A 21,443-nucleotide genomic window follows, 5' to 3' on the forward strand; every position below is an offset into this window, starting at 1 on the left:
CAAAGTTTCAGAAGATCACAGGTTTGATAAATAAGAAATGGGAGAGGACGGTCCCTTGTGGTACCCTGGTGTTGATTATCACCTTGTCAGACACATGTTGTTGAAGACAAACACAACAATGTGTGTCTGAGAATGTGTGTCGGGGGGGGGGGTAAATTGCGGTTGTGGTACTTCAGCATCTAGCTAGTGCTACTGAAGAGCAGCAATTAGCTCAACGAACATCAGCAAACACACAAACTGTTTATGTGCAGTTTGTCGCACAGTGTACTGCTAGCTAAAGGTCCAGCTGCTATATTTGACAGAGTGAAAAGAAAGAGAGCTAACATCCACTAACCACTCAGAGATGGAGAAAGATAAGAAGGACATTACAGGAGAGGAAGAAGAGAGGTTAGATTTAAAGGGAAGGACTGCTCCTTGGGATTTGATAAACTGGAAGAAACTGGAAGCTTACGTGTAAGTCCTCATGCGTTTCAATCAGACATTGGGTCTGCACACATGACATTCTCATATTTCTTTTTTTCATCATTAAAGAAAGACCATCGAAAAAGGATGAACCCTTCAGAGAAGATCGAAGAAAGATCGACCAGTCTGGTCCCCCACCCAGAGAAGGAAATCCCATGCCCAGAGCAGGGCCTGGTAACAGGGGGGGGCACCCAGTACATCCTCCACCTGGCACCATGGGCCCCCCTGGAAACTATGGCGGTTCAAGTTCCCACAGAGACATCAAGCTCACCCTCCTTAACAAGGTTAATATTCTGCTTTCTTACATTTAAAGGAGTCTGGTTACCTAAATCAGAAAACCTCACCTTTTTTGTTTCTAATGGCTTTTTGTGAACCTTTAATGTTCAAGACAATAAGTCCTTAAAGAAAATGTACTTTCTGACATCTATACAAGTGAAAAATAGCCTCTTTTGACACAGTCTGACAATCCATACTAGCATCAACACAATATACATCATGACTCTGTAAATCATGGAAATTCACCAACAACACAAACCAATATAAACAAATGGTTTAGAGTCACCTGATCCAGGCCCAACTATAACCTTTATCAGTGTGGCATCTGGCTTGATAAACATAACTGGGTGTCATCTCCATCGTAAATTGAATGTATGCACTGTTTTTAATTAACATTTATAAGGAAAGTACTAGAGCTGGGCGATATAAGATTTTTTTCATATCACGATATGTTTTTTTCATTTCAGGCGATAACGATATATATCACGATATAAGCCAAATAACTATATTTGTAAGATTTAAATGTGCCGTTGCTCACAAGTAAAATGTGAAATAATTAGCAGCTTGTTTTGATTTAAATATTTATTTCCCATAATAAGTTCAACAGGGTAGATGTACTTAAGGAACATGAGACTTCAGTTTCAGATAAATAAAGGCAAATATTGCAAACTACACAAAAGGCAGCCGCTAAAGCGTTTAAGTTTCAAAACAGAAAAATCAAAACAGACCACTAAATTGTCAATTCCACTTAGAAACAAAATTTTTAATTCTAAAAATAAATCTTAGTTTGTTTTACAGAAGAACAGACAAAATTGACTAACTTTTGTCAATATCAAATAAACTGATTAGCTTTTCAAACAGTTTTAACAGTTACTTTAGTCTGACAAAAGCCGAATGACGAATTAGCGCTTTCAGTCAGAGATTGAGCATGCACCGCTTTATTGTATTTCCAGACTTACTTTCGGCACAATTTACAGTGCGCGCTACTCTGTTTTTTGTCAGACTTGAAATAGCCGAAATACCTTCACACTACGGAACTTCTGTGGCCCTTCCCTTCGACAGTCTCTCCGGCATTGGAACCATCATCTGTTTTTTCTTCGGTAACCTTCGCTCACGCTCTCGGTTGGTTTTTCTCTAGTCGGCAAACTCATTTCCTTCATTACCTGGGCAGCCCGGCTGGCTGCTTCCCAAACAAATACACATGTGCGCCTTGGCACTTGTGCTGTACGTAACAAGTCACGTGACGTGACGCTGCGGCTGTGATTGGTTCGGCTCTGCGCTACTTAATTTGGATTGGCTGTTCTTTTTTTTCTTTTAAGAGGACAAGAGAGATGAGGCCTATCGCAATAGTTTAATTTTTCTATCGAGAAAAAGTTATTTCGCAGTACATATCGTTATCGTTTTATCACCCAGCTCTAGAAAGTATGTACAACGTGAAAAGAATCTTGACCAACTTGTCACTTAGCTTTTGAGTTTAAGAAAAAGCAGTATGTTTACAGACTGGAATCAATCTAAAAATTATGATTCAAGCTAGTGGAATGCATTACTGTTAAACCAAATGCTGTATTATAGTCTCTGTTACTCCCATCAGTTACCACAAGGAGAAGTTCTTTGTTTACATATCAGTTATTCCAAGCTCACCAACAGGATCACTCAGCATTGTTATTGTGAGAACAAATAAAATGAAAGTAACTATATTTAGAAATCTCAACAGTTTCCTAAGCATAAAACAATCATGCTCTTTTAGCCTGTCTCACATACTCAGTGAAAATAAAATGATTTAAACCATCACATGAGACATGGTTTAAAAAAAAAAACATTGTTACCAAGATTAATGCAGCAAATACAAGTGTACATACATAAATGCTTGTTTTATCACGTTTTACATGGAAACTCAAACTAACAGAGACACGTTGACCTCATTGCCAATTGTAACCAAACAGAAGAAAGTACGTAACAGAAGTAAGTATCTTCACAGTATGCAGTTCAAGGAAAATTTAAAAAAGATGTTTCTTACAAATATGCAATAAAGAACATTGAATTAATTCACTGTCTGTTACAGTCTCCAAAGTAAAATGTTCAGTGGTGTCAGGTGCTACTGTGAAACCAAGCACAGACCACTGTCAGAGGCCATAAGATTAGTAACCTTCACTAGTGCTGTTTCTGTGCTATGATGGATGAAATCCTGGCTGAAACTCATCAGAAGAACTGAAACAACTCTTTAAAAGCCAAAGACCTGCAGCCTGCACACTGAAGAGCTCCACATTTACCTAAAAATTGGCATTTTGAACACACTACTCTTTGTCCAACTGTAATGTATTTAGTGGCACTTTTGGGACCTCTGGTTTAAATCCTGAAATTAGAATAAATTATAAATTATAAATATTTTAAACAAATGTTAATCTTAATAAGGAACCTAACCTAAATATTTGGTTAACTTCAGTCACTCCTCTTGTATCTGATAGAGAATATCTATGCTTCCAGGAAGTGTCATCTCAGCAAGTTTATTTGTATTTTTGCATGAAACAATAGACAACTTGACTCTTTACTTGAGCTTGATTTCCATTCCAGTGTGGACTCATTTTTTGCTTTTGTTCTGTAATTTTTCCTGAATGTTTTAATTGTTCGATTTTCAGCAGCAGGGAGACAAAGGCAACAGGAAGCGGTACCTGCCTGGAGACAAAGACAGGCCAGGTTCCCCCCTCAACAAAAGAATGGCTATGTCTCCAGACAAAGGTGAGAAACATTATTTGACTAAATACAAGCACTCTTGCCCCTCTGTTGTACAGGAGCTGCCAACATTCCTGGGCCTGGAGCATATTCTCCCAGGAAAATCTACTCAGTGTGTCTAGCTTTGCTCTCAGGTCCGGAACGTAACGTAATTTCATTCCTTCCTTGCAGTTTTCTTCAATTAGGTCTAAAACCCCCAAACATTAACTGGGGAACCTGCAAACAACAGAGGGTCTAACCAGCGATCCCAATTGCGTTCATCCTTCGTGAATGAACTTAAGAATCATGGACTTTAAAATCTTATTCGGCTGCTCCACCAACCCGTCAGTCCGAGGGTGATAGATGCTGGTCCAAAGAGATTTAATGCTCAATAATTGGTATTGTTCTTTTAGTGTGAGAGACATGAACAGTGTGCCCTGGTCAGTCAGTATCTCGGGAAGATGATCTGAAAACAGCGCTTGCACTACACTCTTTAAAGAAATGGTTTGCAGCGGCACTGATTCAGGATATCGCGTTGCACCAGAACTAATACAAAGCAATATCAAAGTGCTCTCTGAAATGGCCCAATGAGGTCCATGCTAGAGCTGGGCGATATATCGAGTTTTTTAAAAATATCGATATATTTTTATACGAGATATAAGATGTGACAATATCCTTTATATCGATATAGTCTATGTTACGTTATAATTATAGTTGCGGAGCCGCAAGTTTGCCTCTCTTTCGTCCACTTTTGTCTTTATGCAACGTTACTCGACCTCGCCTCTCCTTCACTGAACACAACTCCCCCTCCTCCCCCATCGCTTCACCTGCAGGCAGCGACAAGATGGACACGGCAAATCTCCATTAATGAGTTACTGCGCATCGCCCCGTGCGTGGGGCTGGACGGCGTCAACGTGTTAACGAGCTAACCACGCTAACGCCATGCACGGCCTGAAATCCTTTCATTTTCTCAAAAGTTGACTGCGCGCCTTTTGTATGAATTCTGGTTGTGCTTGATGACCGCGAACCGATTTTATGTGATACACAGCGCTCAGCAATCTGTCAAAAAATGTTTTAGTTCGACTTTGGTAAGCTACGGAGCTGCACCGCTTGATGGATTGTCGGAGCATTACGGCTACCGAGGAGCCTCGCGGAGTGATACGTACTGTGCTTCAACGTAATATTACCGTATTGTGTGTGTATAAGGACCATAAATGGCACCTGTTCAGAGACATGGTTACGAAGCGGATTTCAAACTCCAGGCTGTCAGTCACGCAGTAGAAGTTGAGAACAGAGCAGCTGTGAAATCTGTCTATGTTATTATGCTCAGCGTCTTTTAGTTTACATTTTGACTGCACAATTGTGAGCTCTTTGTTATGCACAAAACAACATAGTTTTCTTTTATTTATAGAGCATCATTATTTAATAAATGCTCATCATTTATTTTTGAGTAGTTTTTTTCATGTACATCTATGCTGTATGTTAATAAAAGTGCCTGTGTGACATCTGAGACACAGCTTTGACTAAGAACTCTCTTTTTGTTCTTACTTTATGGCTTTAAAAAAATATCGAGATATATATCTTATCTCGCCATCCAGCTAAAAAATATCGAGATATGAATTTTGGGTCATATCGCCCAGCTCTAGTCCATGCACTCAAAAAGGACCTCCGTTAGCAGTAATGGGCACAAAGGTGCTTTTGGAATGCCGGGCTGGTTCACCATCTAACAGTCAGGACAAGGTGCATGATTGTTGCACATCCCCCGAATGCCCAGTCATTATTAGCTTTTTTTTATATCCCACAATCTTCTATGCCATTGGGTTGTAATGAACCGCCTGGAAAATAATTTCTCGGTGGCTTTTTGGCACCAGCAACTGGGTGTGTTCGTCTTCCATGCAAGTGAATGCATCTCCACACACTGCCCCAACAGGTTAATGAACTCCTGCAAATCTGTCACCGCAATTAAGGGATGCCCCAGGAAAGAGCAAACCGCAGCCTTTACTCTATGCGTTTTGCCCTTGTATTTTTTTCCCGAGCAGCACTATGACATATTTGTGGATGCCCCTATGCACACACCTAACATCATCCACCCATTCAGTCTAAGAGGCTAAGACCCATCGCCTTAGTGACAGATTTTAATTAGGTCAAAACAGTAAACAAAGTAACAGGGAAGTGTTTTTGTTTTTACACAGCTCATATTATTGCTGTTATTATTTTCCAATAATAGCAATAAACTCTTTGTGCCATCTTGGAATCTATGCTCCCAGGACTTGTGTGAAAGAAATGCTAGTATAGGCCAACCTGCTTGTACATTCTTACTACCAGTGTGGCTGCACCAGGACAGGCTGGGTTGATTTGAATATCAGCTTCCATTCTGTTAACTTATATTACAAAAATACAAGCCCACATTGTAATTGAGCCTCACCCAAAGTGGAAGTGTAGATATTTCAAATCTTTTTTTGTTTTGGGGTTTTTTTTTTTTGTTTTGTTTTGTTGTGTGTTTGGTTTTTTTTAAACCATCAACCTGACAGAGGGTCCATTGTGCAAGCACTCTTTAAATAACTCTGTTACCATTTGTGCTAGAGAAAAACTGTTTCGGAAAGAAAAGAAGACAGTCTGTACGGGGATATTTGATGTATCCCAGAACCACAAAGCATTCACAAGGTACTGTGTGAACACAGAAAAATCAGCTCTGTCTGGATTTTACCATGTGCCTTCATATTATTGTAACTCCTCAACTATTTTGGGATAGAGAGAAGATTCCAATGGTTTCCGGAAATATGGGAATTATTTGGAATTTGATACTTGGGTGATAAAGACAGCGGAAAAAATTACACCTGTTTTCATATGAACAGCTTTAATGTACTTTAGTCTGTCTGCCTCATTATCTCTTAATCTGGTGTTTTTTAGGCCGCGATAAGAGGATACCTGGCCGACTCCCACTTTCTCCTCGAATAGATCGACCCAGAGGGCGACCCATGCCCCCACAGGGAGACAGGTTGGTGGCTTATTGTTGCTGAAGGCCTGTGGTTTTTAAACCTTCACTGAACACAACAAACATTCAGCTAGAACTGTGGAATTTCTTAAATCACCTTTCTCTGTGTTGTACAGCCTCTGTATAGGCAGCAGTGATCATGGTGACTCAGCCCAAACACATGTCTGTCATGTCATGTGGTCTGGCAAACTTCATAAGCCAAAATGAGGAACAGGCCCACTGTAGTAAACCTTCCCTGCACGTGTTGTAGTATGCATTGTCTCTTGTGCGAAATCCCCTCTATGAAATAATTCCGTTGTGTTATCTAGCATCCTGTTTTGTACTCTGAGCACAGAGGCATAACCAAATGAAAGAATTGAAATAACATTTAACATAGAGGGTTATATTGGGGCCAGGGAATTGCCTTAGTAAAACTCTGAACAGACTTGTGAAAATCAAGAGATCAAAGGGACCATTTCCATTTCCTTGTTTTGTCTGACCAACAGTCCCAAATGCAAAAAGTAATCATTTTTACTATGTGGTGAATAAGCATCAAATGCTGTACTATGCTATAGGCATTGTTAAACTTTGGTATACCCGAATAGTAGTAATTGTTTAATTAACTAAAAGGCCAGTATCATAAACAATGTCAACATTGTTCAGTAGTCTAATTTACCAAAAGGCTTTTGATCAAAAGATTTTTAAAATGGTTCAGGGACAGTGTCAACAGTTCATTAGATGCTCAGCAGGTACTATTTTCAGTCTGCACAGTTAACCAGAAATGAAAAAAAAGCTTCCACAAAACTGCTTCTAGTTTCTGAAAACTGAGAATTGTTTCTGCTTTTCATTGAGTGATATGCAAATAGAGGGTTTTTTGTTTGCGTTGTTTTGGTTTTTTTTAGCTCAAAATTGTGGCTTAAACTTCTTTACTTTTGTTAGCAGTCTAAAGACTAAACAGTATGATGTCTGATTTTGGTTGGTTGATTCTATATTTAACCTGTTAAATATGTGCTATTAAGAATTGTATGTAATTACTTTAAAGCTGACAAAGTTTTATATTGAACTTGCTGAAACTTGCAGGGATCTAGTTATAACTAAAGTTAGCGGATAACTAGCTTTAACAGCTAGGATTAAACAGTTTAACAGTTAAAACACACCCAGATGTAGATAAATACTGAATGGGTTTATGATAGTCTATGAATCAACAAAACATCCCGTTTAAAATGGAAGGCATGATGTGTGCTGTCATCTAACTTGAGTGTTGTCAAACAAAAGGCCGATTCAGTAGTGGAAGAAGTGAATGCAGGGAATGGCTCTCAGACGTTCTCTGGCTACAGAATCATATTCTCATTCTTTCTGTTTCTCTCATTGGCCATTTCTCTTCCTGTTTTTAGTCATGTATTCTCATCTGCACTTGGCTGGTAATTATAACCCCTAACTTTTTCTGTCTTCTTAGAAAACGTCCTCTGTCTCCACCTCCCAAATCATCTGGGAAAAGCCCAGCAGCTCCATCGGCCAAGCTGGTCGCACCGAGTCCAGCATCGGCTGCCGGATCGGGTTCTAGCAAACCCAGTAACACGCTGTCCCGGCGCGAGGAGCTTCTGAAACAGCTGAAGGCTGTGGAAGACGCCATCGCCCGTAAACGAGCAAAGATTCCTGCCAAATAAATGGCAGCACAGCCCTAACCTGTTCATCCACATGCAAAGTCTGCCTGGGCAACCATGAGGGTCACGGGGTGGACTGCTTTTTTGTTTTGTTTTTTCTCAGATCTCCAATGGACATGTAAAAATCTTGTATGGTTTGGTTATAAAGGCTGTTGTGTGAGTGAACAGGAAGTAATTGCCACAAAAACCACCTTGGGCTTGATGGGCTCTGCTTCATTTTTCGAACATTGATCACTTCCATGTTCCCGAGTTTGCTCCCGTTAAAATCCTTTTAATGTCTCGGCCACATATTGCCTCACAAATAGAAGAGGTCATCTGGGCATTTGGCAAGGAAAGGGACGTCTCAGGAATGGAGTGCAATATGTTTAGACTTAATAATGCAGAGACAGGATAGTAAAGGGGTACTGTGTTTACCTGCTGCTCACTTTGTTCCCTCACTAGAATGGAAGCATTTTCCTCATGGTGTGATGAATAATAGATCTATAAACACTGAGCCGTTTCTCTCTCTTTTACTGTCTTGTTCTTGCATTTTTTTTTCTCCTTTTTCCTGTATGTGCAGTGGTGTGACTGTTGGCTCAGCTCTACAGGGTACCAACAGCCCACAGGACCTCAGAGCGCTTCTTTGTACAAATCTCCAAGTTCACAAGCATCCATACTCGGCCCAGCTCCCTCTTTAACCAATGCCTCGCCTCCTTACTGTGTTTTAGGATAGTGGTCATTTTCACAGCTCAGAACCTTTCAAGCATATCATTATAAACCACATTGATGTGAAGTATTGCTTTTTAAAAAATTCCAATGTTTTGTTTTCTTAGCTCTTAAGTGATAAAACAATGTTTTCTGTCACATTTTTTGTTGGAGGAGTCTGAGGTGGAATGGGAACATTTAGAGACAACGTATGTCTTGCTTTTGTGAGAAAAGCCTCTAAATAAACTATTTTGATAAGACAATTTCCTTTGTGTGCTGTTTACTGTTGAAAAAAAATGTGTTATAGTACAGATCCACAGTAATGTGTTATCATTTGAAAGGGGCATTGTTCAATTTAAACAGCATACAGTTTGTTGTTTGTTAAGAACGTCCAGGGTTTTTTAAGCTAGCAATGCTGTTCACAGCATTGAACCATCACGATTGAGTGTTGAGAAATTCCCATCTGCCATCTCTAATAAAGTCACTATCACTTTCTTTGTATTCGTTAAGCCGTTGTTTCTAAGGTCACAGTGAGGTCATAGCTGAGCTTGTCATAGTTTTGCTTTTGACAGGGCAGTGTCAGTCAACACTGCAGTCCTGACTGCACTTTCTCAGCAGCTACCAGTTCTACAAAGAGAAAAACCTGGTGCTGGAGGAAAAGTGAGCCTAGTGATCTAAGTCTACACTTCGCCAATGGCCAGTGGTGCAACAACCAGTGGGTGATATCACATTGGCTATATCGATCTTTTGGATAGATGCAAACGCTATGGTGTTCTGCATTAACTGGCAGTACACCATAGGCTTTTCAGATCCTTTTACTTGATCCAGCTGTCTTAGCTATTCATAGACCAATCTTCAAACTCTCCTTCCTTTCAAATATTCTTGGCAGGAAAAAAACAGATCATTTACCAAAGACTGGTTTATCTGAATACTTTCCATCTTTCAGAATTTACAAATGATCTTATGGCAGTGGACTCATCTCTGTTCTTGGCCTGTTAGAGCTCAGTGCAGTGTTTGATATCACTGAGCACAGTATTTTTACTATTATTGGCGAGACAAGAATACAGTTGGCATTAAAGGTAATGCCATCCAGAGTAAGCATCCAGTTAAATACAACATTGATAAGATTCTAACCTCAGTTTTGTCCTAATTTAGGAGAAGAAAATTAGATGTCATCCAGGTCTTCATCTCTTGTTAAAGCTGGACTGAAAGACAGCACAGAGGCACTAATCATGGCAGCACAGGAACAAGCTCTACAAGATCCATAGAGGCTGGGGTCTATCACACCAGGCAAGACCCCAGGTACAGGCTGTGTAAAGATGCCCCTGAGACAATCCATGTCACATAACATAACAGCAGGGTGCAAGATGCTAGCGGGCAGGGCATACATGGAACGCCATAACCAAGTGCCTGGCATAGTGTACAGAAACATCTGTGCAAGTATGGACTGGAAGACCGAAGGTCAAAATGGGAGACGCTGGCTAGGGTGGTGGAGGATGGCCGAGCTAAGATCCTGTGGGACTTCCAGATACAGACGGACAAAATGGTGATGGCTAACCAAGCAGTACCGGATATAGTGGTGGTAGACAAGTGGAAGAAAACAGCCGTAGCGATACTGAATAACAGCAACATCAGGAAGAAGGAACACGAGAAGCTAGAGAAGTACCAAGGGCTCAGAGAAGAGCTCGAGATGATGTGAAGGGTGAAGGTAACAGTGGTCCCAATGGTACTCGGAGCACTAGGTGCGGTTACTCCCAAGCTAGGTGAGTGGCTCCAGCAGATCCCAGGAACAACATCGGAGATCTCTGTACAGAAGAGCACAATCCTAGGAACAGCTAAGATACTGCGCAGACTCCACAGGACCCTCAAGTCCCAGCCCTCTGGTAGAGAACCCGAGCTTGAAGGATAGACCATCCACAGGGGCGAGAGGGGAATTTTATTCATATATATATCTATATAGATATAGATAGATATAGATAGATATATAGATAGGTGTGTTGTACCTCGTGTGTGTGTGTGTGGATAGATAGATATATTCAAAGCTATGTGATCTATGTGGGGTATTTTCTGGATGCATGAGGTGTTTTGCATTTAGAAATTCCTCTTCCAAACATGTGACCTGTATCTGAACCAAAAAATTTGTTTAGTTTTCCATAACGTCGACATAACTGAATAAACAACTCTCTAACATCGAACAGCCCATTTGGCATGTAGTGGAAACACTTTTATTGCACTTTTGGAGAAATTTTAGAAAAATTAACCACATAAACTTTGCAGTCATGGGGAAAAGTCACCTACAGACTCAAGAAATAATCCTGGAGGAATTCATAAATAGGAACTATGAACACCCTGAGTACATAGTTAGGGGAAACACCAGACCACAATAAATAAACAAATCTGCCAACAGGTAGGTGATGTAAGTGATGCTTCCAACGTGGTTATGACTTGTCATTGAATTTAAGGATTTAGGTTGGTGAAGGTCCATATTAACCTGTGAGTCTCCTTGGCTGCAGCTCTGTTATGCAAAGATAATATTGTTTTTAGACATGGACATGGCCAACACCACAGAAGAGTCGCTATTCCTGTTATACTTCTTTGAAGTTTGTCTGAAGGAGGATGTCATGCATTGTAGTTTAGAGGACACAAGTTCAGGTGATCAAGTCCCAAATCAAGACTCTCAAATCATGACTTATGAGTCCCGAGTTAAGACCCCAAAGTCTTTTGTCAAGTTTTAAGTCATTACTAAAGTCTACAATTAATTCTTTATTCCTTTACATACTAACTATCGTCAATTAAAATTTCACAATAGCAATAATATGTTTAGAACTGGTAGCAAATTATATATAATAAATGGTTGTAAAACTGAAAACATAATGAACTTCAAACATTTACATTAAAATCTGGGTGCGTGCCAGCTGAGATGTTTTAATGTTTGCAGTAATAATAGTGTGCATGGCCAAACGATGCAGCAAGGTTGGCTACATAGGCTTGCATTTATAGCCTACTTAAATGGGTGCAGACAGGATACACAATTAAGTTGGTGAAACAGCCAACTCTAGTGAAGTCACTTTGGCTCTTTGTGATTTGCAGATGTCTAGAGACATTCACGTTTGCATCTGCAAAAGCTTTTCAATGTTGAATGGCCTCTAAGTAGAATGACCACTGGAAAGTTACCTGCAAATGCCCCTGAAACATTAGATAAGAGGACATTCCCCTCTGTTGATAAATGAACCAACATATCGACAAAATGCCCCAATGCGGTCAGACACTGTGACAGTAAGATTCCCAGGCAAAAAACAACAAATTTTGAGTACTCTTGTACAGTAGATATAGGTTTTTGTTTTTTGTTTTTTGTTTTTTAAACCATATCTTTTTTTATTGTTTTGAAAAAGCCATTTGGAGTCTTTGTTAAATCTCTTTAAACTGGACATGAAACAACTACTCAATATTATTGCTAATATACAGCATCCATGTCTTCATACCTTTCAGCTATGGGAGAAACTGAACAGGACAGAAACGACGTCAAAAGAAAAAATGTGACTTGCGTGTAAAATAACTCAATGACTGGTACCAAATCTGACAACATGAGCAACAAGGCCAAGTGGAGAACGTGAAGGTGAATACTTTTTTTTCTTGTTCTACTGTGTTTACTATTTAGGTAATAATAACAATTATTACAGTAGCATTCATGACATGGCATAAGAGTATATGAGAAAATATGAGAAAGAGATGATGCTAAGATGCGAGCAAAAATATTCACTGAAGATATTTCACACTTACTTTTATGGGGCAGGGCAGTGATAGTTTCCCATTTTCTTGCTGACACTCATTCATGCCAAGATATAATGACTTGTTGTGTTTACATCTTTTAATGGGAAGTTTAAATGGAGGGGTTTTTGTTTGTTTGTTTTGTTTTGTTTGTTGTTGTTGTTTTACAATTCATGTGTTGGAAAGGGGTTTGTTTGAAAACACTGAATGTCCTTGAGGGAAAAAAGGGGAACAGTGGAATCTACATGGACATAATGGCATGGTACCATGTGTTCTCTGGACACTGTGGTTAGGCTGGCAGGTGCTTTCTTACATTTATTGCACGTGTCCTAATGGCAGCTGAAAAACAAGAAGACATCATTGATACTGTTGGTGCTGAGGCAAAGAGGAACTGTGGAAATCAAAAGTATATCAGCATAATACACAGGAGAATGTAGGAACTTTCATTGTTGGTTGTGATTGGATAGAGTCTTATTTATTAGAGGTCCAAACAGTGACAGCTCCAGGGAGCCTTCTTTTTTGTGTTAATGAGAATAATTAGACAGAGATTTTAGTACTGAAGCTTAAAGGGTAGGTGCATCGTCAACCTCTGGGACTAGTAATTGAAGCCAGTTTGGAGGTGGCATAAACTGAAATTACTCTCAAAAAGTAAGTTGATTTTCATAGACCCCTGTGTTAAATACATTTTATAGCATGGGCATGACCACTTCTACTTGTCACTGGAATTATCTGACAAATGATATGGTTTGCTGTGCAGTACAGACACTACAAGAAGATTACTCAGCACTTAGTATGTCTGTCTAGGTGTTGTACCGGTATAGTTTATGAATGCCGCTTGCTAACCAAGGTTGCTAGTGTTACCACTCCTGGTTACCCAACACAGCGACAGACAAAATACCAATCTTTAAGGAGCATTTACATAGGAAGGGATTAGCAACAACATGGTGATCAGAGACTTCAAATTAGCAAAAAACAATTTAAGCATAAAAACTCACATAGACCGAACAATATAAAATCCCCAGATGCAAAGAGTAGTAAACAGTGAAATGTGGATGAAGTTCTTGTTAAATAAATTATTTAATAAGTCCTGATTGCAGCATTGTACTATGCTAATGTAAATGAATCAACATGAATCACACTAACTGTCAGAATCCCTGAGACACAGGACAAGGGAGGGAAATTAGGGACAGTGAATCTGAATGGACCATGTTCTGCATCTTCATTGCTGGTGGGTCTGTGCAGAGTCGTGTCTCCAAAGCGGCTGGTGCTTGTCATGGCAGTAATCCTCAAACCAAATGGAGGTGAAAGGAGCTGCAAAGCTTCAGGAGGAGTTCTATCAAGCATGGCTAGTTTGTGGGACTCTAGAGGCAGCTGGAAGCTACTGGCAGGCCAAGCAGAATGGGACAAATATGGTGAAGCAATTGAGCAGGGCTTGAAGTGATTCTGGTAAGCCTTTAGACAATTCAGGAGAGGAAAGCAGCTTCCTCCCTACACTGTGTATATTGGGGGTGGGACTATGCTGTTATTCCAGATATTATTCCTTCAACCACTTGCCCAACTATATCAGGCAGTGACAGGAATGATTTTTCCATCAATGGAGGTGAGGTCACAGTTAAACAACTCCACGGTGGCAGGGCTCCTGGGATGGATGAGATTCATCCGGCTCTAGATGCTGTGGGGCTGTCATGGCTGACGCACCTCTGCAACACTGACTGCAACAGTCAGGGACAGGGTCTGTGGATTGGTAGACTGGGGTGGTTCCCCTTGTCAAGAAGGGTGACAGCAAAGCGTGTTCTCTTGATTTTAGAAGCTTTGGACGTTACAAAGTTAAAGAACTTCACTGCACAGCAGTGGTTTGTGCTTTGAGTAATTTATGCTTTCTAAAGAAAACTGCTGTGTTTAGAAATTCTGTGTTGAAAATCCTTTGCTCTGTTAAAAACAAAAAATTAAATTAAATTAAATTAAATTAAATTAAATTAAATTAAATTAAATTAAATTAAAAGACTTTTTGCGAGCTAACAGGTTTTTCCTCATCTGTATGTCCTGATGCAAGTGGTCTCTTCCACGATGATACTACACACATCCATAGCATATAAAAGGTGATGACAACAACCAGATCTCTGCCCAGCTATGACAAATTAGAAAGTCCTCTCCAGCATCATCATCAAAAAACCCACAGGAGGAAATGTCTTTTGAAACAATAGTGTTCATCCCTTCAGTAGAGTCAGACTTGGAATCAGTACTAGAAGCTACTCTGGCAGAGCATGGTAGCCTAACACCCCACTACAGCACTTTGGATCATCAGTGTATGTTTAGGGTTTTTATCTTAAAAGCTATAGCAAGAGTCAACTTTTTTCATTTATTTCTTTTCTCTTATTTTTGCTAATAATTGGAGAAAAATAAAGATTCTTCATTACGGTAGGAGTATTTATTTTATCATTGTAAAGCTTTAGGAACAATTTAGCTGTAAATTATCATTTAGACTTTGTTATAGTAAAACCACGTTTCAGTCCAATGTAAAAATTAAGCTACTGGTTAAGCTTTAGGGGAATCACACAAATGTCTGCTGTAGCTTTGAGATTTTATAAAGTCACATTTACCTCAAAAGAAAAAGTTAGAACTTATCGCCACGTGAGTTGGTGTGGATAAACCCACGGGAATGTAGGATTGACCCACTTGTTTAATCCCTGTAGTGCCCCCTTGTGTGTGGACGTGAATTTCTGAAATTAAAAATGTTTAAGTGAATAACTCTTTTGAGTAATTTGCGATGTCTTTAAAACCTAACTACACCCAACCATCACAGGAACTGGGATGATTTTTCTTTGTACAGTTCCGGTTACAGTCTCTCTCCCTGCGCACGTATAAATATATTTATAGATGCATTTGAGTGACAACATGTTTACTGATATTTTTCACCAAGATCTTCTATAAATATTTATAACATGTATTTTTTTTCGACAGTAATCTGATAGTAGGATACCCCTGCTCGAAAGATTAGTTTGTGTTTCTCTGATGTTTACTGTTATAACATTAAATAAAAGGTGTAAAAACAGGCACCACACAGGTGACTCAGTTGTCACTGTGTGTGTGTGTGTGTGTGTGTGTGTGTGTGTGTGTGTGTGTGTGTGTGTGAGAGAGAGAGAGCGAGAGAGAGCGAGAGAGAGAAGAAATTTCAGGTCTGTGTTCTCTATGACAGCAGTCCTTACCTACTGCCGGCGTTACAGCTGCTTCACTGCCGGAAACAAGGAAGTAAAAGCACCCCCTCCCTTCCCTCCCACGCCCCCATCTTTTGTATCCATAAATAAGAGATGAATGACTGGATGTCATATAAACTCCGACCGGCTAACCTTGGAAAGAGTCAGACAGAGTTTGACAGAGTCGGAGGATGGATTTAAAAAAGGTGAGTCCAATGCGGGACATCTGCCGCTGCTACCTCCACCACTGCTTTCCCTTTGCTTCTGTTTCCACCTCCAGACTACTGCCTTTTTTTAAACAGCTGTATGAATGAAATGAAATGACATGGTTTGTCTGCGTCTCCCCAGGTTCTCATCTTCGTACTGTTCATCGTGCCCATGTGGTCGTCCAAGATGTTCCGCTGCTATAACGACAAGGAGCTACAGGCAGCGGCGCACAGGAAGCTGAGGACGCACTACCTGCAGCCCACAGAGGCTCCACGGACAACGGCTCACAGCTCATCTTACTCTTGTCCCCTGGATCTTTACAAGACGCCGCTGTCAGAGGAGCAGCGAGAAAGGTCTCTGTCCCCCTGGAGATTCGTGTAAGGAGCAGCCTGAGCACATTTTAAATGTTATTCAGTATTTAACATGCAGCATATGAATCAAATGACTTTTTAAAGGCTTTAAAAGTCCTTTCTAACCTCCCACAAACAGCGGGAGAGAGAAGTTCCCGAAAGATAACAAAGTGTCTTAAAAGAAAGAGATTTACAAAAAATTCCATCTTTACATTTTGTTTGGGGTCTTTGTCACGTTAGACCAGAGTCAAACTTTTACACAGAGAGAGAAGCAGTTCAAACCAGAAGCTCGGATTTTCTTTTCTATGACGTAGTAAAATCATTAACTACAAACCGGTCGACTGCGCGCAAATATAAATGAACAGCAGCTAGAAACTAGAACTTCTTGTTTTGAATGTTGAAAGAGACATAAACAGATAAACAGATAAGTGAATAAATAACTCAGGCATCACACGGCTACAAGTAAAATAAAGCCATAATTAGCGCACAGTCCAGCTTATTCGCGTGCCTTTAGTGATAATTGGCGCTGGTCCTTCCAGCGCAAGTGACGCAACCATTGGATGAACCAGGGATTTCCCGGTTCATCCAATGCTTGCGTCACCTGCAGTGACTGTGGCGCTCTTGGCACATAGCTGCCGGGAATGACTGCATCCTGTATCTCTGAAGAGTCATCTCTTCAGGTAACGATACAAAAGTTACTTCAAAAGAACAGAATAGATAATTCTGGCTCAAGTGACGCTGAAACCTTCAAGCCAAACGCTGCCATCTTGTGGTGAATGGTTTCATTAAATTTTGTTGACACGTTGATGTTTGTTTGGTTTTTTTAAGAAAAGAAAAGAAAGAAAATAGCACAGGATGAATGTGCCCTGTTCTCAGGATTGCTTTCCTAACATTTTGGACGGGGCTTCTGTATTTACTGCTTTACCAGCTTGGCTGAAAAGACCATCTGCTGTCACTGACATGTAGAACCACACACTCCACGTCTGAATAAACTGCAGCTCACAGAGTCTTCTTTTGTTTTTAACAGAACTCACATGAAGGAAGATCACTTTCCTTCGACATATGTTGCTGCTCAGTGCCTGTGTTCAGGATGCATCCAGCTCAAAAACGGTAAAGGGATTGAGGACTATGACTACAACTCAGTTCCCATCGTTCAGAACAGAGTGTTTCTCAAAAAGGAGCTCTGTGACGATAAGAAGACTTACCGTCTGAGACCAGTGAATGTGGAAGTAGCTGTGGGGTGTACCTGTGTCAGACCCCAGAGTTCCTAGGGGAGAACCATCCAGACCTGTTATCACATGACACGCATAAAATGCATGAAGTTCATGAAATGCACCAAGTCTAATCAGCGGTGTGAAGTCCTGCAGCATGCTCATAGTGAGCAGGCTGTGACTTAGAAGGAACATCGCTGGGAATATTTAAAGCCTATTTATACACCTAGCTATTTTCTGTTTATTTATCAATAATATATTTTGTAGCTGTTTGCTCTCTTAGTTTTGTTTACAGACTTCTGCATAATGCAGTAAATGTAATCTGGGTATTTTATTACTTGATTTTATTCATATTGATGACCTTCTCATTGAAAAAAAAAAGCTATTATATAGTTTTGTTACATAACAATTGAACTGTTAATGGTATTTCAAGAATGATTTATTTATTTGGTTTGCTACTCTACTTTATATTTATTTATACTCAAGGTTTTGTCCTAGTGGGACTATATAAGTCTAGTGAAGACTTAAAGTTTAGCTTCTTTGAAGCAAAATAAATAAAATGTCTGCATTTAAAAAAATGAGTATGTGTTTCTGTTACTGGCTCGTGTAAAACAACCACACAATGTTCCAAAATCCCCAGCGTCAGTAGGTTTCACTGATTTGAATATGTAAAACATGTTTAGTATTGTCAACACATCTCTAGTATTTATTCAAAAGTTAGAATTTCCACATATAGTCCTATAGCCACCACGTGCTTCACAAAAAAACAACAACAAAAAAACTACAGAACTTAATTTTAAAAATTGTTAAAAAAAAATTCCAAATGTAAGTCTAAAAAGATGCATTTTTACCTGCTTCTTGAAAAAGACCACTGAGTCCATAGATCTCAAGCTCAGAGGGAAGGAGTTCCACAGTCTGGGGGACACCGTGGCAAAACTCCAGTTTTCAGTCTTGTATGATTTAAAACAAGTAGTCCCTGATCACATGACTTCAAGGAGCTGCTGGGAATGTGTGGAGGCAAAATTTCACTGATGCAAGCTGGTTCTCGTCCACGAGGAGCTCTGGAAGTCAAAAACAGAATCTTAAAATGGACCCAGAATTCAGTGTGGGGCTGGGTCAGCAGTGGTGTGGTATGAAAGTACTTAGAAGAATAAGCCAGAAGCCTCACAGTAGTGTTCTGAATGTGATGGCATCAGCCACACATGGGTAAATCAGTCCATTTGTTCACTTTATTAGTTTGGTTTGTAGTTTTCTTCATTAATATAATTCATTAATCATTTTTATTTAAACTTAACACTGATATTATGAGGCGCACCCATAATAGCATTCTGTGGTTTTTCTAAAAATGTTTTCTGTTATATTAATTATGTTTCTCTTTCTTTGAGTTACCTGGTTTGGGGCGGTGGCTGTTTCCTGTCTGGGCAAAAGGCGTGGCTCAGGACTCTGAGAGCAAAATATCTGCTCAGCAGGACCAACCATGTGCTCATCAGGAAGAGGGATATTTTAGGTTTACTTATGTTATTCTGTGTTTAGTTAGTATTAGTGTATATTTTTGTTTCCCCGCTATTGTGTGTAAATGGTTTGGCCAAACCACTATAAAAGCTGCCCTCTTGTGTCTTTGTAATTAGGTCAGTTTGTGATTTAAGTCGTGTCCAATTTGTTTGTTTAAGTTTCTGAGAATTACTTTTTGTAGAGTTATATTTAGTTGTCCTCTTTTATGGCCCCACTAATTATGTTTTTGAATTTTGTCTTTTGAATTTTTTGAGGGTTAAAAGAAAGAAAACCCTTTTTGAAGACATTTTTTTCCTGTGTCCTCTATGCCTTGGTTGCTTGGTCCCTCACACTGAACATCCTGCTGTTCCAAGGAGTTTCTGCTTAGACAAGTGAACAATGAATTTCAATAATCCACACATGATGAAAAAAATGCATCAGTAATAATCTCAGGTTCAGAGAGTGACACAATGGGACTTAACTTGGTAAGCGAAAACAAAAAGAGCAACTTAGAGATTTACACATGAACATCAAGAGTGAACAAAGAGTCAGAATTTTAATGCTCCTGAAATTAAGATTTACCAAATGTTGCAAGGGGGCAAACAGCTAACTTTGGCAGAAATCTGTCAGGGCACACACAGGAACTTCTGTTTTTTCTTCATTAAGTTGCAGGAAGTTGTCAGTCATCCAACTTTGAAGAGAGTCTAAGAACTTATTTTGGATTGGCAGCTTAAAAACATCTTGGGGTTAAAAAGAGATGTATAGCTGAATGTCATCTGCATAGCAGTGATAATAAATGACCTTAAAGGTGCTCAGAATATGCAGAAGAGGGGGCAGACATAATAGAAACAATAAGAGCCAAATGCAGAACCTTGTGGCACACCATAGGTAAGAGAAATAAACGAGGAACTCTTACTCTCCTACTTAAAAAAGCATTTTATGATCCGAACCAATGCAGAAGGTAAGGTACAACATCAGTAAAACACAACATTCTCCCGCATCACTTTGAATCTAAATATTAAAATATCAATATAGACCACTCTATCAAAAGCTGTTGCATGAGACTGTGACCTTTCAGCTTTTGGTACTGACAATGGTACTTGTGGCCCTGCAGAGAGGTGGTCAGTCTTTTTAATGTTAAGACAAACACTGCAGTCGGAAATGCCCATTTCAACTGCTGCTACAAGCAGCTTTATTGAGTATTTAAAAAATGTAAATCAATTAACAAAGAAACATATCCACTGGTTCTACTATGAATTCAGTTGGGAATCAACCAGACAGACTACACACAATTCCACTACCACACCAGTTTCCACCACAAAACTTCATAAACCCGGCTGTTACCAGAAAACCCCAATGATAACAGCAGGACCAGGGTTAAAATCACTAACACAATATCTAAAGTGGACAACATGGAAACAAAAAAGTTAAAAGTAGGGATGGGAAGCTCGAAACTGATGTTTCGAGACTGTGTCAATCTCCCGAAGCACAGATGTTTCAGTTCAATTTTATTTATACGGTGCCAAATCAGAACAGCAGTCGCATCAAGACGCTATATATTGAAAGGTAGACCCAATAATAACACATACAACTAAATACCCAATATGACCCCCTATGAGCAAGCACACTGGCAACAGTAGGAAGGAAAAACTCCCATTTGACAGGAAATAACTGCCAGCAGAAGAAGGGCCCGAAAATTGAAGGCTCTCCATCCCATCCTACTTCTAAGCTCCCAGCAGCCTAAATCTATTGCAGCTTAACTAATGGAGGAGTCATGCTTACTTGATCAAGCCCTAATGAAAAAGGAAAGTTTTAAGCCTCTTAAAGCTTAAAAGTAGAGACGGTGTCTGTCTCTTGGATCTAAACAGGGAATTGTTTCCATAGAAGGGGGGCCTGAAAGCTCTGCCTCCCATTGCACTTTTAAATAATCGAGGAACAACAATAACCCCACAATCTGAGAGCAAAGTGCTCTAATGGGGTGATACGGTACTATAAGGTCATTAAGATAACATGGGGCCTGATTATTCAAGACCTTGTATGTGAGGAGCAGGACTTTAAATTCTGGATTTAACAGGGAGCCAATGAAGGGAAGCCAAAACAGGAGAAATATGTTCTCTCTTTCCTGTCAGTACTTTTGCTGCAGCATTTTGGATCAACTGAAGGCTTTTCAGGGAGTTTTTAGGACATCCTGATAATAATGAATTCCAGGGTTCCTCACAGTGTTACTGGAGGCCAAGGTAATGCCATCCAGAGTACGAATCTGGTTATGTACCACATTTCTATGAGTTTTAGGGTCGGGTACAATAACCGCAGTTTTATCTGAATTTGGAATTTACAAGATTTCGAAACACTGCTCCAAAGCGTGGCTCTAAAGCTTCACCCCAGTTCCGACAGATGGCATACCCGCTGCTTCTGGCCATTGCGAGGCGCCAGCATGATTTTTTTAATGAACC

The 21,443-nt window shown here is 39.8% G+C and overlaps 2 protein-coding genes across 10 annotated transcripts in view; both read left to right on the forward strand.

Moving 5' to 3' along the window:
* Window positions 1-9,032, forward strand: part of zc3h18 (zinc finger CCCH-type containing 18) — a 55,548-nt gene extending 46,516 nt beyond the window's left edge. For 8 of the 9 annotated variants that reach the window (XM_031753494.2, XM_031753490.2, XM_031753491.2 and 5 more), the window contains 4 exons: window positions 532-746; window positions 3,375-3,474; window positions 6,358-6,445; window positions 7,878-9,032. In XM_031753494.2, the coding sequence (XP_031609354.2) occupies window positions 532-746; window positions 3,375-3,474; window positions 6,358-6,445; window positions 7,878-8,088 (614 nt within the window). In that variant the 3' untranslated portion in view covers window positions 8,089-9,032. The remainder of the gene's footprint in view (window positions 1-531; window positions 747-3,374; window positions 3,475-6,357; window positions 6,446-7,877) is intronic. The other variant, XM_031753489.2, reaches the window with a different exon arrangement.
* Window positions 9,033-15,809: 6,777 nt separating this feature from the next.
* Window positions 15,810-18,059, forward strand: il17c (interleukin 17c). The gene is made up of 3 exons (XM_031753483.2): window positions 15,810-15,937; window positions 16,080-16,315; window positions 17,316-18,059. Exons 1-3 carry the CDS (start codon window positions 15,923-15,925, stop codon window positions 17,557-17,559), a joined length of 495 nt encoding a protein of 164 aa, XP_031609343.1. The 5' UTR covers window positions 15,810-15,922; the 3' UTR covers window positions 17,560-18,059.
* Window positions 18,060-21,443: the final 3,384 nt, after the last annotated feature.

This window comes from Oreochromis aureus, linkage group 7, assembly GCF_013358895.1.
Source record: "Oreochromis aureus strain Israel breed Guangdong linkage group 7, ZZ_aureus, whole genome shotgun sequence".
NCBI lineage: Eukaryota > Metazoa > Chordata > Actinopteri > Cichliformes > Cichlidae > Oreochromis > Oreochromis aureus.